Genomic DNA, 18,496 nt, shown 5'->3' with positions numbered 1-18,496 from the left:
AACCAGCAGCCCTCCAGATGTTGCTGGACTACAACTCCCATCATCCTAGCTGTGCTTTAAGGTTTTAAGTGGGGGTCAGCAAACTTTTTCAGCAGGGGGCCAGTCCACTGTCCCTCAGACCTTGTGGGGGGCCTGACTATATTTTGAAGGGAAAAAATGAACGAATTCCTATCCCCCACAAATAACCCAGAGTGCATTTTAAATAAAAGCACTCATTCTACTCATGTAAAAACATGCTTATTCCCGGACCGTCCGTGGGCCGGATTTAGAAGACGATTGGGCCAGATCTGGCCCCCAGGCCTTACTTTGCCTACCCATAGTTTTAAGTCTTTGAGATGATATCCCAGAGGGCAACAGGCAGGGCTGGCCCAATACATTTTGGCATGTGAAGTGGACCCCAAAATGGTGTTTCCTCCCCACCAGTAAAGAAGGAGAAAGGGAAGCTGTACATCAGGAACAAGGGGGGGGGGTAGTTCAACAGCAGGACCTGCTGTCCCTGTGGATTCTGCCGCCTGAGGCGGTGACCTCAGTTTGCTACATGGGTGGGCCAGCCCTGGCAATAGGATACAGCTAATCTCCCTCTCCATGGGTAAAAAGTCCAGGGCCAGAGAGGGAGCCCACCTTCCTCTGCTGGTGCTTTGATGACACAGTTGAGGAAGAAGAGTTTGGATTTGATATCTCCCTTTATCACTACCCAAAGGAGTCTCAAAGCGGTCAACAATCTCGTTTCTCTTCCTGCCCAACAACAAACACTCTGTGAGGTGAGTAAGGCTGAGAGACTTCAGAGAAGTGTGACTGGCCCAAGGTCACCCAGCAGCTGCATGTGGAGGAGCAGAGACACGAACCCAGTTCACCTGATTATGAGTCTACTGCTCGTAACCACTACACCACACTGGGGGCAGAGCTTGGGCCACTTGGGACCCACCAGATCCAGAGTCCCCTCGTTCCCCTGGCATGGCCTCAGAAGGGCAACAAAACCATGCCAGGGCTGGCTTGGAGAATTTCCCTCTGACAAGAACCAGAATTACCCAGGGGGAAACTGTCAACCCACCGCCCCAGCTTCCACCGTGGTTTGTACAATCTTGGCAGGGCTTAGATATGGCAGCTCCTCTGTCAAGGATTTCCCATTTCCTAAGATGGTATAGTTGTTCTGACCATGTAACCTGGGTGTAAGCAACACCGATGAGAATGAAATTTCATTTTCTCTTTTCTTCATCCTGCCAAGCCACACAAAGTCTATGAAGAAAGCCTTCGTTTCATCTGGATCACATGAAATTCAAATGCCCAATGATGGGAATAAGGTGAAGACCTTACAGAGGAAGCCCCTGCTCACAAAAAAGGGGGTGGAGAGCCTATGGCACTCTCCCAAAAAACCAAATGTGCCAACCAGGTTGGCCACCCCTGACATATATCAGACATATGCTGCTTATGATGTGGCGCAGGGGTCTAAATGTCCCGATCCAAGCTTTTTTGAATTATTAGCACAGCTAAGTGTTAAGATAATGCCGCTATACATTCATGTCTGGAGGCTCTGATGACAAAGAATTTCAACTCTCTACATCTGCTCTAAGCACAACCAAACAACAACGGGAATGTTTGACTTCAGTTACATTTGTGAAAGGAAAGAGTTTCATTTCCTAACCCCTGGAGGCTGCAGACACACCAGAGAACCCCTGGTTCAAAACAGTGCTTGTGAAAAGTGTGCTCTCGCCTTGACCCAGATTCCTGAAAGGGGAGGCAAATTTCATTCCGAAAGCAAAAGTTGGATCATGGAAATGAGCACGAGAAATTCAGGGGCGGGAGCAGCAAATCTGGCCTCTTTAGCGAAGGCAAAAAAACCTCTCTGTCGATACATTCAGCTTATATGCCTTTTTATAGAAAATAATGCATCCGTCTTATTTCTCCCTTGCAGCATCTGTATCCAGAGTAGGAATGGTAAACTGAAGTGGTTCAGCTTCTCTTATCCCATGTGAACTGGGATATGTGGCTTTGGACTCGATACGTTTTCAGAAATCCCACTCTTCCCCATTGGATATGCCTATAATTTAGGACGGGAACATAAGAGGTAGCAAATAATGAATTGCCATTATTATTATTAGCAGTAGTAACAGAAATAGTAGCAGTAATTACAACTCCACAATACTTTCTGGTATGCACGGTGGTTTACAAATCCCATTTAGTTCACTGAGATGTAAGTAAAATAGTACAAGCAACAAAGAAGAGTTAATCTCATGCCTGAAGAAAATGCTGGTCTGCCCATGAACTTCCTGTGTGGGATTCCAGTTGTGTTTGGCTGAAGAGGGCTGGTGCAAGGATGGCAAACCCTTTTCAGCCTGAGAGTCACATTCCCTCACAGACCACCTTCTGGGGGCCACATACCAGTGGTGGTTGGAGCCAGAGGTAAAAAAGTGGGTGGAGCAACAAATGTGACTCTTACCATTGTTCTATAACAGACACCCCCAAACTTGGCCCTCCAGCTGTTTTGGGACTACAATTCCCATCATCCCTGACCACTGGTCCTGTTAGCTAGGGATGATGGGAGTTGTAGTCCCAAAACAGCTGGAGGGCCGAGTTTGGGGATGCCTGTTCTATAGGTTACATTCCCCAAAGCCAGCAGTTTCTAGACCAGCAAATCTCAACCTGTGGGTCCACAGATGTTGTTGGACTACAACTCCCATCATCCCTGAGCTCTAGCCTTGCTAACTAGGGGTGATGGGAGTTGTAGTTCAACAACATCTGGGGACCCACAGGTTGAGAAAGGCTGTTCTAGACCCTCCACAGTGGAAGCAGATCCATAAGGGCCTATGCAACAACCTCAGCCTGCTTTCAGCCAAACCCCACTGGCCTTCCTCACTTGCAACCAGTCGGTGGGTGAATGGGGCTGTCACTGGCTCAGACTCCACCTGCTGCTGGTCTCTCTGCTTCCCTACCTCCAGTGCCAGCAGATAGCAGCAGTGGAGGATTCTGGGCTCTCACATTTCAGTGGTGCCCTGTGAGACACTAAAATTTGCCCTCCCCTCCTCTCACGCTCCGTTCTACAGCATGGTTGTGGTGCTCCCTGCAGCACGGCACCCAGTGCAGCTGAACTGGTCGCGCCACCTTAGAACTACCTCTGACACCAGACACCACAGACTCTCTAAGCAGACAAGTGAGAGGCACAATCATAGGCAGAAACACTCAAAAGTAGGACATTGAGAAGTTGAGTGAGTGAGGTGGAGGCACGGCCAAAGACAGGCCTGGAAGCTAGACGAAGAGGTGAGGTTTCGCACACCTGTGCAGGAGTCTCACATTTCTGCCGTGCTCTCCTGAAAACACTCAATAATATATTTGCCAAAAATGCTGCACACACACACTCTCTCTCAACAGCTGAGAAGAACGCCAGAATCATGATGACATTCTGGAGATCTCCCTGGGGGAAAACAACAGACGGTTCTTTCTGAAGATTAGAGTGAGCAGCTGGGGACATCATTCACAGTCCCTTGCCATGGGTGCTATTAATAGGTTTTAAACCACCAACCCCTAAAAAAGAAAAAGCAAAAGGGGGAAAAAAGAGAAGAAAAATGTTCTTGTTTGCAAATCTTACTTACTGCTCCTTCTGCCTCAGCCAGCTGGCAGGCCAGGAGGGAAAGCAGCTGTGAAAAGGATGGTCTTTTTCTGGAGTCCAGAGCCCAGCAGGAACACAGCATTAAATATCTGCAAAGACAACAACAAAACCAGAGGGGGGATATGAAATGATTTCCCAAAGCATTTTCTATGGGAAAGTCAGGCAACTGGGATATGAATGTGTCCCAAAATACAAGCACGCCTGGGCTTTTAAAAGATCCTAGGATCAAAAGAACGTCACCTGCAGCCCAGACTCAAGGCGCTTCGTTAAGACAACACCCCAAAGCATGAAAACTTTTAAGTTAATGTGCCTGCTTTAACATCTTCACCATGTTATCAATAAGCTTGTTTGGCCGTCTCATATACAGTATTTGAGAATCTTGTGGCACCCATCTGAAGCAATGCTCTCAAGTAGATCTTGCAAACATTTACCGTATTTTTTGCCCTATAGGACGCACTTTTCCCCCTCCAAAAATGAAGGGGAAATCTGTGTGCGTCCTATGGGGCGAATGCAGGCTTTTGCTGAAGCTTGGAGAGCAAGAGGGGTCGGTGCGCACTGACCCCTCTCGCTCTCCAGGCTTCAGGAAGCTATCAGCAAGCCTGGGGAGCCCGGCTGCGGGGGGGGGGGGAAATAATTTTTTTGTTTATTTCCCCCCAAAAAAATTAGGTGCGTCCTATGGGCTGGTGCGTCCTATAGGACGAAAAATGCAGTATGTGGCTTCAGTCCCACATCCATTATCCAAAACACTCTGAAACTAGACATGTTGATTTAAGTTCTAAGCAGCTCTGCACCACGGCTGGGGCCAGGAAAAAGGGGCAATTCACAAGGGGCAATTCAAGAAGGTGAAATGATGTCCACACCGCATTATCAGCGCATGTATACCAATGGTACAAACAGGGAAAGCAGACTGAGAAGTGTGTGTGTGTGTGTGTGTGTGTGTGTGTGTGTGTGTCCCAGAATGTGCAACACAGGTCAGTTTTTTTGACTCCTCTGTTCCCTTAACTTGCATAACCAGCATTTATGCCTACTTAACTGTTTCTATCAGTAGCCAGTATGTGGAACTAGTGAGATGATCATAGATACTGGTAGTCCTGAAGAATAATAAATTAGAAGCACAGGGAAGGTAGGAAGGGTGAAATGTACCATGGCATCCCTAAATTGTGCCTGGGCAGAATCCTGCCCCTCCCCAGCCCTCGGTATTCATACCCCATGCTTACATTTCTTCTGTAGCATAAAACGGACAGTCCATTTTAAAGCCACTTTGAATTAACTTGTAGAAGTTTGCATCCACTTGTATTCCAGGGTAAGGATTGACACCTAAAACAGAAAGATGGGAGAAGTGAAGAGTGAAAAAATGGATGTTGAAAAACAGGCTTGCCACACCCTTCTTCACACAATTCACAACTGCATATACACTGTACATTTAAAGCAAACAGCTCTCTCCCCGCAAATCTTGGGATCTGCGGTTTACCCCTCCTAGAGCTATAATTCCTAATGCCCCAACAAACTATAGTTCCCAGTATTCTTTGGAGGAAAGTCATGTGCTTAAAATTATGGTGTGCAGTATGCAGCCTAATGCACCCACATCATTGAGTTCATTTCTCCATATTACCACATCAGTTTTGTTATTTAAAAACAACTCGTAAAGATTAATCAGCATATCAGTGCCAATTTCTCCTAATGTACACATTTTTGTATCCAATTTCCTCTAACACACACATTTTTGGAAAGCATACTTCCCCTAATATAATGTATTCTGTAAGTTATTTTCCTGCACACTTTACCCTAGTAGAGTGATTCCCAAACCTCCCCACTCCCTGAAGACCACTTGGACACTGCTGAGACTTTGCAGGGGGGGGGGGGACTTAATGATTTTTCTGCCTATTATAACAATTGTAAATGCATGGTGCTGGACGCTATACAATTTTTAATTGGAGGTTTATTGCTTTTATTTCATATGTTGTATTTTATTGAATTCCAATTCAGATTGTAATACAATAAGAAATAATGTAAGAAATAAGAGAAGCAATAAAAATACAATTAAAAATCCACATGCACCATTAATACAGTGGATGTTCTATTTCCAGTCTTCAACCACAAATTCACAAATGTGCTGTGGATGGCTTGAATGAAGATTGTGGACCTGAAGGAGCATCTCCACCCCCATTGTTCTGCCCGGACACTGCGGTCCAGCACCAAGGGCCTTCTGGCAGTTCCCTCACTGTGAGAAGCCAAGTTACAGGGAACCATGCAGAGGGCCTTCTCGGTAGTGGCATCCGCCCTGTGGAATGCCCGCCTACCAGATGTCAAAGAGAAAAACAACTACCAGACTTTTAGAAGACATCTGAAACCAGCCCTGTTTAGGGAAGCTTTTAATGTTTAACAGACCATTGTATTTTAATATTTTGTTGGAAGCCGCCCAGAGTGGCTGGGGAAACCCAGCCAGATGGGCGAGTATTTTTTATTATTATTATTATTATTATTATTATTATTATTATTATTATTATTATTACCACTGCCTGTGAACCCCCACCTTAGTATATGCATTTCTGAAAACATTACCTGGTTAGAAAATTTCAGAGAATTTTGAAGGATGGCTGTTTTTGCATATTGCTTTGGAAAGTGCCAATGAGGCAAGTCCACATTTAATGCAAACTGAACCAATTTTTTCTGCCACCCCTTGTTTCTGGGCCCTCCTTAATGCTGAAGTAGGCAACTTAATCCAGAACATACCAAGAGAGAATATTTCCCACAGTAAGATTCCGTAAGACCAGACATCACTCTTAATAGTATAAATCCCTTGAAACAAGCTTTCAGGCGACATCCACTTAACAGGTAAACAAGCCTGTAGGAAGAGGAAAGGGGAAGAAATCATTTCTGCACTGAAACTTCCACACATCAGAGAAAAAGAAGAAGAAATACTGTGCAAAGTCTAGCAATTAGTATGCACGGACTTCATTTTTAGAGGAATATCTGCTTGGGAACAGGGCGGTTGTGGCCTTTGAGGGAGCACATGCAAAGCATAGTGGAACTAGAGTAGGAACTAGGATTTTCACATGATGTTGCAGAAGCAGCTCTTGTTTGTAACACCTAAAAAACAGATAACCAGGGCTGCTTCAAACTTGATCGATTCCCTATATGAAAAGTTTCTCAAGCATGTCTTCCCACTGTAAAATATCTTTGTGTGTGTGTGTGTGACAAGCTACGCTGAGGATTTAGTATTTACTGCAAGGAAGCACTTTCTGTGTGAAGGTGCCCTCAGACAGATGGCTTTATGCAGCCTCCAGGTTCAAAGACCTCATGCTACTGAATATAAGCTGCTGTTGGACAAGGACAGGAGAAGAAGGCTATTGCCTTCATGTCCTGGTTACAGGCTTACTGGAGGCATCTGCAGGAAACAGGAAATGGGATTTATCGGCAGTTAGTCTAATCCAGCAGGGGTCCCTTTCATAAAGAAGTTAGGAAGAAAGCAGACATGTGTGTTCTAGCAAACCCAGCAAGGGAATCTGTACCTACACAGAGGCTTTGGCACACAGATTGCCATTCTAGATCACAATTTGTGTGTGCAGTTTCAGCCTCCTGAAGTTGAGGGGGGTGAATAAAGAGGTGTTTTTCCTCCCTCTCATAATACCAGAATCTGGGGTCATCTAAGGAAACTGAATGTTGGAAGGTATCCAGAAAAAGAAAAGGAAGTGCTGTATTTCTTCACACAGCATATAGGGTGGTTGGGTTTGTTTGTTTGTTTGTTTTTGGCAAAATTGTTTTTATTGATTTTCCAAATTTTAACAAATCAACCACAAATTAGAGCAAATTTAATACAATTTTACAAAAAATTGGCTTCCCACACTCTGCTTTCCATATGTCCATAATTTCCTCTTGTTGCTGCGTTGTTTTCTAATACACATTCCATTCCTTACATTTAACCTTATATTGCAATATTTTTGGAGGGATTATTTTTAACTTATAATTCTTAACCATCAGCTTATTCACTTGCCAATTCCTGCATGTACACACAGCACATAGTTAAGCTGTTAAATTCATTGCCACGGGAGGTCATTAGAGTCGCCAAGTTAAATGGCTTTGAAGGAGGATAAAGACAAATTCATGGAGAATAAGGCTAATGAAGGTTACGAGCCATGATGGCTGTGAACTACTCTCCAGTATAAGAACTGGTGTGTTTCTGAATACCAGTTGCACAAGTGGGGAGATTCCTGCTGGGTATCTGGTTGGCTATTGTAAGAACAAGATGCTGGACTAGATGGGCTTTTGACATGATCTGACAGGACTATTTTTCTATTCTTATGGTTAGTACTAAAGGTAAAGGGACCCCTGGCCATTAGGTCCAGTCGTGGCCGACTCTGGGGTTGCAGCGCTCATCTCGCTTTATTGGCCAAGGGAGCCGGTGTACAGCTTCCGGGCCATATGGCCAGCATGACTAAGCCGCTTCTGGCAAACCAGAGCAGCACACAGAAACGCCGTTTACCTTCCCGCTGGAGCGGTACCTATTTATCTACTTGCACTTTGATGTGCTTTCAAACTGCTAGGTTGGCAAGAGCAGGGACCGAGCAATGGGAGCTCACCCTATTGCAGGGATTCAAACCACTTGATCGGCAAGTCCTAGGCTCTGTAGTTTAACCCACAGCGCCACCCGTGTCCCTATGGTTAGTACTACTGCGTTGTTGTTATTATTAGCATAAAGCTATGAAAAGAGTCTGCCAAAAGCATCTACTTACGTTCCCTCGGACAACGTAGTTTGAATCATTCTCTATGTCCCTCGCAAGTCCAAAGTCGCAGATTTTTGCCACTTTCCCGTGAGTGACTAGAATATTCCTGGCAGCGAGATCCCTGTGAACACACTGTCAAGGGAGAATGGTGTGAGTTTGCTTCACGCCCTGTTTCACAACGGCCAAAGAACAACATTTAAGTCCCTGGTTGTTTCCAAGCCAACACCTTTCGCAGCTGAAATCATATGCCAAAATAGGGACACTTGGAGGGTTTGTAAACATGTGCTTATTTTGCTTAATGGTTTGTCTAGCCCTGCCTATGGACTAGGCTGATGGGAGGTAGAATCTGAACCCTGGAGAGCCCTGTCCCCGATGTAGACCACATTGAACTAGATAGACCAACGGTCTGGCTTCGTGTAAAGGAGCTTTCTCTGCTCCAATGTTCTCATCTGGAGGCCCCTGTTTCCCTGTTCATGGTCTATGCGGTGCTTCCCCTCTCCAGCACTTGAAGGGCACACATCCTCTTTTTTAAAACAACAACAACCAAAAGTGGGTGAGCCTACGAGCAATAAATCTTAGAAAGAAGGAACCGAAAGATAATGCCGATCAGTTCACTGAAAGTTTTATGTGCTGGAGGGAAATTGTACAAAATACTGTAATACCGATAGTCACATTTCACTTGATGGAAGTTCACAAGGTTTGCACAAAGGAAGATTGTTGGCTGACCCTCCAAAAAGATGAGCGATGCACCATTTATCTCCGACATGCTCTTTTGAGAGTGATGCTGTCTGGGCAAGAACATCTGCTGCTCCTCCTGAAGGGCACTATCCCCCTTGTTTGGCATAAGACTTACATACACAAAAGGAAGAGTATTTTGACCTGATCCCATGTTAAAGGCAGAAATTCATTTCCCATCCCAATGATATATAAACACTGGGCACCAAAATTCAGAACAGAGTTCAAATGGTTCCCATATAGCATTGCATCGTTACTGCAGAATCAAAGATAGTCTTTAATGACTGCCAAATAGATATACTCTAGCAGAACAATTATTTGTTGCTCCCATGTTGGGGGCTACAGTTACTGAGCTACAGGAAGGGCCACACAGCTCAGTAGCAGAACACATACTCTGCATACAAAAGGTCCCAACCCACAGCCAGGGCCAGATTTAGGTTTGATGAGGCCCTAAGCTACTGAAGGTAATGGGGCCCTTTATGTGTCCAGCTGTCCTTTGTCAACAACAAATTGTTACTGTTTTTTATGTTGAATATATGCTATATGGTAATTTATGCACCTAACAGGTATCTAAAACCAGTGATATTTTAGGGAGCAGGCTAGCAGGCGGGGCCCATTACACAGCATCTCCAGCTACTCTTGTCTGAAACCTTGGAGAGCTACTGCCAGTTGGTGTAGACAACACTGAGTTAGACACATTCCAAGCGATTTAAAGTCTGATTAAATCTTGGAAATCCTACCTAAAGGCACCCGTTTTTGCACCCCATAATCCCACAGTCCTTGTCCAGCAAAACCTCTGTGATGGCCAGGAAATGCTTGCTCTTCTTCCCTTCTTTTTGGAATTACTTTGCCCTTGAGGATTTTTGCTCCCCCCATTCTTTGACATGTTTTAGGCAGACAAGAGCAGAAGGACAGGTAAACACCTCCATCTTCCTTCTCTCTCATTCCATCAACGTTCCAACTTCCAACACTCCCTCCCCCTTTCCCCACAAACACTGGAGCATCATCACACAGCTGTTCTTGGTTCCCTGGCATCTCATCTCCCCGTCTAGACCTCCTGTCCTCCTGTCTCCTTCCGAGACAAGCCTTCAGAAATTCAGTTTACATTTTGCCTTTTGTTTTACCTCATTTAGAAAACCTTCTTTCTTTGGAAGAGCACTGTCTTTGTCCTTCTCAGTCCCTCTTGGGGAGCTTACTAGGGCATTCTGCTACCTAGACCAAATGTTAGTCACACTGTGTTCTTGTGTATTTGGTAAAACATGCTAGTTTCTGGGCCAGCTCTGCTGAACTGGCAGCAGCGTTCCTTTGGCAGAGAAGAGCCACGGGAGCAGAGAGAAGAGGTTGCTCTCAATTCCCCTCTAGGCATTTGCGTTCCAGAGAGATGCATCATAAGCAACTATGGCAACAACCAGGACTGACCTAAAACATTCTGATGCCTGAAGCAAAGGGCAAGAAAGCACCCTTATTCCATGTGAAGACACTGATTAGACTGGCGATGGGACAGAAACCTCCTGAGGGCAGCAGTCTTCCTTAGAGGACATAAGGCAGGTTTTATCAACAACATGAAACTGTCCTCCAACATCTCGCCAGCGTTCCCTGCTTCACAGCATCTGCCACCTGAGGCAATCATCTCATTCTGCCTAATGTTGGGACTGGTCCTAGTATTTACACACACCACACCAGAAAAACGTATTTCTCTCATAAAAGTCCATTTCTAATTAAGTATTTTATTTTTTTGTAGTTCTGAGCTGGAACATCCAGCTGGAGAGGAGAGGAGGTAATAGGATTTGGACCACTGTATGCATTTTTGTTCTCTTTATCATCTGAACAAATTTTCACACATCATGCTTACTGATTTTGATTCCAGAAACTCCATTCCTTTGGCAACTTGATATGCGAAGGAGAGAAGGTCTTCAAAAGTCAGCACATTGAGGTCCTCTTCATCATCTATTCCCCTGTTCACATATTCCATTCCTTCTACAAGTGAAAAACAATGGCAAGAGCTTTATTTCGCTAAGGCTTGAGTTTCTGTCACTAGTATTGTTTGCCAAATGACTACATTACTTCAGACCATATTTTTAAAAAACCCACAATTACAACCCAAAAGGAGACTTTGATTTCTTACCTTCCTCAGCAAGCAGGGCAATTCTGCACAATTTAGAGGCCAAATCTAAGTCTTTTTTTGCAGATGTGTTTCCAAAGTCATCCTTTGGAATATATGATCCATTTCTTAGTATATATTCATTTCTGGAAAAGATTTTTTTTAAAAAAGAAAAAGGGATTGCTATAGTAAAAATGACATCCATAAGAATGAACACAAATAAATAGAATGAACCCCAAATAAATAGAAATTAAAATCTGCGTAAACACATTGTTATTTTTTTTAAAAAATAAGCATTTGGATGGTGTTGTGCTTAGAATTTTTCACTTGCAGAATTCATCACGATAGCATGCATTCAATTTAAACAGCAGAGTCTTTGAAAGAGGATTTGTGACAGTTACAGCTTGATCAGGTGGAATACACAGCAGAAATGAAAGCAGTCAATCTCTTGTGGCTTTTCCATGCAGATGTGGTTCTCAAACTGTATCATATAGGGACCTTACCTGGGTAAGGTAATTGAGAGAGCGGTTGTCAAACAGCTTGGTGGGTTTCTGGATGAAACATCGGCTCTGGATTCATTTCAGTCTGGTTTTCGCCCTGGTTACGGGACTGAGACAACTTTGGTCGCCCTAACAGATGATTTCCGTAGACAGATGGATTGAGGCGGGTTGGGACTGCTGATTCTTTTAGATCTGTCAGCAGCCTTTGACATGGTTGATCACGAACTTTTGGACCACCTCCTTGCCGACGTGGGGATTCAGGGCATAGTCTGACAATGGCTGTGCTCCTTGATCTCAGGTCGGGGATAGAGGGTGGCGCTAGGGAGGGAGTTGTCGTCATGGCACTCCTTGGTGTGTGGAGTCCCGCAGGGTGCAATCCTTTACCCAATACTTTTGGGAGCCAGTTGAAGTTAAATCCTTTGAAGATAGAGGTCCTCTGGCTGGGTCGGGACGACATGGGGTTGGGGGACCAACTCCCATCTCTTGCGGGGGCGCAGTTAGTGCCAGAGCCTTCTGTCAAGAGCTTGGGTGTAACCTTCGATGCCTCCCTTTCCATGGAGGCGCAGGTTGCAGCCACAGCAAAGGTGGCATTTTCCCATCTCCGCCGTATTAAGCATTTGGTCCCTTACATTTCTCGCCCTGATCTGGCCACAGTGATCCATGCGACAGTCACCTCCAGGCTTGATTATTGTAACTCACTCTACGCGGGGCTGCCCTTGAAGCTGACCCAGAAACTCCAGCGGGTGCAGAATGTCGCAGCAAGGCTCCTTATGGCGTCCTTGCTGTGGGATCACATTCATCCAGTGCTTTACCAACTGCATGGGCTCCCAGCGGAGTACAGGGTTAGGTTTAAGGTGCTGGTTTTGACCTTTAAAGCCCTATGCGGCCTAGTATATGTGGTATGCCCCACGGAGGACCTTAAGGTCCACAAATGACAGCACTTTGGAGGTCCTAAGTCGCAAGGTGGTTAGATTGGTCTCAACTAGGGCCAGGGCCTTTTTAGTACTGGCCCCAACTTGGTGGAATGCTGTATCACAAGAGACTAGGGCCCTGTGGGACTTGACATCTTTCCGCAGGGCCTGCAAGACAGAGGTGTTCCAGCTGGCCTTTGGTTTGGACTCAGTCTGACCCTTATGTTTCCCTCCCCTTATGGTTTTGATCTATGGGGTACTATTAAAATGAGGCTGCATTTAAATTGTATTTTAACCCGTATTTTAAATTGTTGTTCCCCCCCACCTATTATGTTTTTATTGTAATTTTACTGGTGTTAGCCACCCTGCGTCCAGCTCTGGCTGGGGAGGGGTATAAATAAATTAGTAGTAGCAGTAGTAGTAGTAGTAGTAGTAGTAGTAGTATGTCACCCTAGCAACTTGGCCCTGTGAGGAGTTGTCAGGTGAAGCAAACGAGGAGCAATGCAGATCAGCTACAGCCTCCTTGCACTGCCAGGACTGCTGATCAGAAGGCAGAACCACTAGCCCAATGAGTCAGGTGACACTAGGGAACCAATCAGCTGCTGCTGGTTAATATAAAGCCTCCAGAACTGATACTTTCCCTCAGTCTAGGTAACCTGTTGTTGAGGGAAATGATCAGATTCTTCCACTGGACTACTATCTGCATGAGTCTGCCTGCTGGGCCTGTGCTACCATTAGGCAGAGTGAGGCAGCTGTCTCAGGTGGCTAATGCTATGGGGAAGGCTCCCCCCACCACAGAGGCGGAGTGTATGCTACAGCCGCCCAGGATGGGCATGTGGGGAAGGCCCTTAAGGGAGGTGTGTTGTGGAGAAGCCTTGGCAGCTTCCTCGCGTGCCACAGCCCTGCCAAGGAGAACGGGCGGCACTAATTCCCCCCCCCCTTTGCTTGGCACACAAGGCCCTCTAACGCATCGCTTTGCCCAAGCCACAACTGGCTCAGTGCTCCTTACCTTGAGTTTGCGTACTGTGGGAAATTGTGGTAAAAGCTAAAATTGTGCTGTCGGAAGACGTCAGTCAAGGTCTTGTGGAATCTGTCTCGTTTGCTCCGCAAGTAGTTCAAAAGGTCTCCATAGCAACAGTATTCAAAAATCAAGTAAACTGGTCCTGGAAAGTTTTTAAAAAAAATAAAAATCTGTTACTCAGATACCAGAGAGCAAACAGTGAAAAAGGAAGCAACTGGGAGCAGCTACTGGGGCCACATAACACCAATCCTAAAAAAAAATCTACATTGGCTCCCAGTACATTTCCGAGCACAATTCAAAGTGTTGGTGTTGAGCTTTCAAGCCCTAAACAACCTTGGCCCAGTATACCCGAAGGAGCGTCTCCACCCCCATTGTTCAGCCCGGACACTGAGGTCCAGCTCCAAGGGCCTTCTGGTAGTTCCCTCATTGCGAGAAGTGAAGTTACTGGGAACCAGACAGAGGGCCTTCTCGGTAGTGGTGTCCACCCTGTGGATTGCGCTCCCATTAGATGTCAAAGAGCTAAACAACTATATAATTTTTCATAGACTTCTGAAGGCCACCCTATTAGGGAAGCTATTAATGTTTGATGTTTGTTGTTGTTGCTGCTGATGTTGGTGGTATTTTTTCTGTATTTTATTTGAAGCTGCCCAGAGTGGCTGGGGCAACCCAGTCAGATGAGTGGGGTACAAGAAATTAACAACTACTACTAATACTACTGCTAATACTCTTAGTAGTTCCAACAGAAAGGTCATTTGGGACATAGGTAAAGGTAAAGGCACCCCTGACCATTAAGTCCAGTTGCGGATGACTCTGAGGTTGCGCGCTCATCTCGCTCTATAGACCGAGGGAGCCGGAGTTTGTCCGCAGACGGCTTCCGGGTCATGTGACCAGCATGACTAAGCTGCTTCTGGTGAACAAGAACAGCTCACAGAAACACTGTTTACCTTTCCGCCAGAGTGGTACCTATTTATCTACTTGCACTTTAACATGCTTTGAACTGCTAGGTGGGCAGGAGCTGGGACGAAACAACAGGAGCACACCCCATCACGGGGACTGGAACCACCGACCTTATGATCAGCAAGCCCTAGGCTCTGTGGTTTAGACCACAGCGCCACTCGCGTCCCTCATTTGGGACATGGGAAGCTGCTTTCTACTAGATCAGACTAAAGGTCTGTATAGCTATCTAGCCCAGTAGTGTCTACTCTGACTGGCAGTGGCTCTCCAGGGTCTCAGACAGAGGGAAGTTTATCCCAACACCTGTTGCCTGATCCTCTTAACTGGAGATGCCAGAAACGGAACCTGGAACCTTCTGCAAGCAAAGCAGGTGCTCTGCCACTGATCTATGGTCTCCTGAGTTCCACCAAAGACTTAGCAGATCCCCTAAATGTGAATTTTCATTCCACTGGACAGGAGCTACAGGCACAACAGGCCAATGCTAATTCTACATTTGGGTACTCAACCCAGGCAAAAAGAGGTCACATTGGAGGGTCTAGCATAAGTAGATGGCTTTGCTCACTGGCTGTTCAGCTCCTTACCTGATACGGTACAAGCTCCAAGCAGATTCACAATGTTTTCATGACTGCCAATGCGAGTCATCATCTTGAGTTCAGTCATTAGAGCGTCTTTTTCGGAAGAGCTGTATTTGTCTGTAAATGCAACAGCACCAGAAGTGTAGTTATATTTACCTATACTGGGAAGGGCGGTTAAGTCCATGCAATTTAAGGCTTTAGGATCAGCCTCCTCCAACCTTCATGGATTTGGACTACAACTCCCACCACCCATCACCACTGACCATGCTGACTTGAGGACTGATGGGAGCTGTAGTCCAGCAATGCCTGGAAAGCACCAGGATGAGGGAAACGGCTTTAGATTCTCAATGCACAATGCTAAATCCTAAACTTAAGGTCACTGCATAGGTCGACTTTAGCTGTAGCAGCAGAGGCAGTAATTTGGTATGGTAGTAGATGGAGATCAATCCAGTGCATGGAAAGCAGAATGGGATTCCATTTCCTCCAAGAGCTCAGCCGTATGAGTGGTTACTTGAAAGTTAAGTCAATGGGGCCAGGGGAGGCTGGTGCCCACTGGGAGTGGGGGAGCAGAAGACCAGAGCAGCCAACAGGAAATGAAGCCCAAACCAATGGCTGGTGAAGTCAGAGCCAAAGATAGGCAGAGGCAACCTGAACCTCCTTCCTGATGAGTTCTACAAAGGCAACAGAGGCTAATGAGGAGTTGACAGCCAGCTAGTAACATCCCCTGGATTGGTTGGAAGTAAGGAGGAGGTGGGGGCTGGCTGGCTGAGGGCAGATTGTCCTTAGTGAGGCAATGTCCCATTCACCTTAATGGATCAACCTCCATGGAATGGGACTTACTTGCTGTTTATAGGAATAACTATAAGGAACATTTCCCAGGATTGTGATTGAAATGCATGTTGTGTATGCAGCCATCATGGCCAGCATAGGTCTGAAAAAATACATTCCTGGCTTCTGTGGGACATGAAGGGACTTTTGCTTGATGTTCCACAAATCAAAGCCCAAACATAATTCACATTTTAATGGTTTCTTTGCTTCGGTGCTGACGTCATCCTCAGAATCAACACCATGTTCTGAAAACTACAAGCAATTTAAACTTTGGACTAGGCAGCTCTTCAGGCAAAGGACTCTTTCAAATAAAGGACTGTTCTCTGATACATGACTACCTACTCACAACTGTGACACGGCAGCATCACACATAACAGTCCTACAGCAAAGAGAGGGAAGACATGCCACCAGAAACTTTGGATTGCAATAGATCTCCCTCAAACAACAAAATGAGTGTGCACAAACTCGTAGGAGAAACATCAGGGTCTGCAGATGTTTTGAAATGCTAATGGCTACCACTGACAGAGGCATTGTGCCTCTAGAATACCAGTTGCAGGGTGTGATGGCCTGGGATTCCGAGTCTGAGAGCGATCCGGAGGAACCCCAGCCGGCACAGGAGTCCCCGCCTCCAGGGCCGGCTGAACTGGGGCAAGGTCTAGTTGCTGAGGAAACTCAAGAGCAGGCACCAGGTGAAATCATTCAGGCCCCAGAGGTGCTGGAAGACTCAGTGGCTACAGGTGAGCCTCCTCCAGGACCCAGTAACCCTTCGGCCTCTCCTGATCTGCGGAGGCTTAGGGCAGAGAGGCGAAGGGAACTGGTGTCTTCCAGGAGGAGTGCTCGCCTTAAGGCCAAGAGAGGCGGGGCTTCTGGGGGCCGGGACCGCCCCCGGCCTTAGAAGAAGATAAAGGTCAGGCAGCCCGGTCTCAGGTTGCGGGAGCAACGTCGTTGTGAAGTATCTGCTTTACCCAGTCCTTGTTTGGCACTCCCAGTGTGCCTATTCCTCGCCTGGATTCCTGCTTCTGCCTTACCAGTGTTCCTGCTTCCCCGCCTGGATTCCTGCTTCTGCCTTACCAGTGTTCCTGCTTCCCCGCCTGGATTCCTGCTTCTGCCTTACCAGTGTTCCTGCTTCCCCACCTGGACTCCTGCTTCTGCCCTACCTCCGTTCCTGCTGACCTGCCCGGCTCCCTGTTGACCTTGGCCTACGGTAATAATACCTCATCCCCCCTGGGACCAGCACAGTTTGCTCCCGCCTCACCCGCACTCCCTCTTTGTTGGGGTGCGTTCGGGAAGATTCAGAGGCCATGGCTGACCAAGCGGCTACATTGTTGGCAATAGCCCAGGAGAACCAGGCCTTGACGCACACCGTGCAGCAGCTCAGTAACGTGGTTGTGGCACTACAGCAGCGTTTGGACGCCCTACCGGCTCCTGGGGCCGACGCCCCGGCTTCTGGCAAGTACCCAGTGGCCTTGCCTGAGAAGTTTGATGGGGCTCCGGCCAGCTTTCCCATGTTCCTTGCCCAGGCCAAGCTGTATATTCAGGGGCGCGCCCGGAACTTCCCCGACGACCGCACCAAGGTGCATTTTTTGATTAGTTTGTTAAAGGACCAGGCGGCCAAGTGGGCGTTGCCGCTGCTCAGGCAAGACTCCCCCTTGCTGGCAGACTACGGGGGGTTTTGCAATCTGTTGGAGGCCGCGTTCGGCAACCCTTTGAAGGGGAGTCAAGCCAACCGGGCGATTCGGCGGTTGAGACAGGGCAAGTCCAAGGTGGCCGCATACACCACAGAATTCCGGCTGCTGGCACAGGACTTGACCTGGAACGACTCTGCTCTTCGGGACCAGTATCTCGAGGGGCTTTCAGATGAGATACTGGACCAGCTGGCCACAATGGAACGCCCCACCACGCTAGACGCTCTTATTCAGTGGAGTCTACAGATAGACGATCGGCTAGAGGACCGGCGTCAGGCTCGGGGCCGCCGGCACCTCCAGTTCTCGGCCCCGGGGTCCACCAGCAGCCCCACAGGCCCAGCTGAGTCATTGGAGGAACCCATGCAGCTTGGGGCAGTGCGGCCACGCCTCTCCCCCGCAGAGAAGTCGCGGCGTCGGGAGGGGAATCTATGTCTCTATTGTGGCGGAAGCGGACACTATGCACGATCCTGTCCTGAGAAACCGCCAACCCCAGTAGCTGATGGCCCTGGCTCCCTGGGGTCCCAAACAGCACAGAATGGGACCGCACCAATCGAATTACAACACCTTATGGTTCCGGTACATCTATACCCTCCAGGAGGGCCATGGATTCTTACCCATGCCCTGGTGGATTCAGGGGCAACCCGCTCTTATATGGACGCTGCTTTTGCTGCCCAGCATCGGGTGCCACTTCGGAACAAGCCAGAACCGGTACAGGTGGAGGCAATCGACGGACGGCCACTGCGTTCGGGCGCCGTCACTCGAGAGACCCAGCCCCTGGTCCTGTGCCTCCAGCAGCACCGTGAGATGCGAACTCTGGATATTGCCTCCATGCCCCGGTTCCCCCTGGTGCTTGGGATG

At 47.3% G+C, this 18,496-nt stretch overlaps 1 protein-coding gene across 2 annotated transcripts in view; it reads right to left on the bottom strand.

Moving 5' to 3' along the window:
* Positions 1-1,854: 1,854 nt before the first annotated feature.
* FLT3 (fms related receptor tyrosine kinase 3) overlaps positions 1,855-18,496 on the bottom strand; it is a 58,631-nt gene continuing 41,989 nt past the window's right edge. Inside the window, exons 16-24 of one of the 2 annotated variants that reach the window (XM_081909346.1) lie at positions 15,132-15,242; positions 13,585-13,738; positions 11,189-11,310; positions 10,916-11,040; positions 8,338-8,460; positions 6,338-6,449; positions 4,822-4,921; positions 3,584-3,693; positions 1,855-2,038 (exon numbers count right to left, since the gene is read on the bottom strand). In XM_081909346.1, coding sequence (XP_081765472.1) covers positions 2,007-2,038; positions 3,584-3,693; positions 4,822-4,921; positions 6,338-6,449; positions 8,338-8,460; positions 10,916-11,040; positions 11,189-11,310; positions 13,585-13,738; positions 15,132-15,242 — 989 coding nt within the window. In that variant the 3' untranslated portion in view covers positions 1,855-2,006. The remainder of the gene's footprint in view (positions 2,039-3,583; positions 3,694-4,821; positions 4,922-6,337; positions 6,450-8,337; positions 8,461-10,915; positions 11,041-11,188; positions 11,311-13,584; positions 13,739-15,131; positions 15,243-18,496) is intronic. The other variant, XM_081909345.1, reaches the window with a different exon arrangement.

The sequence above is a fragment of the Podarcis melisellensis genome, assembly GCF_964234715.1.
Source record: "Podarcis melisellensis genome assembly, chromosome: 4".
Taxonomy (NCBI): domain Eukaryota; kingdom Metazoa; phylum Chordata; class Lepidosauria; order Squamata; family Lacertidae; genus Podarcis; species Podarcis melisellensis.
The sequence above is the reverse complement of the archived record's forward strand: the minus strand, read 5'-3'. Positions and strand labels throughout refer to the sequence as shown.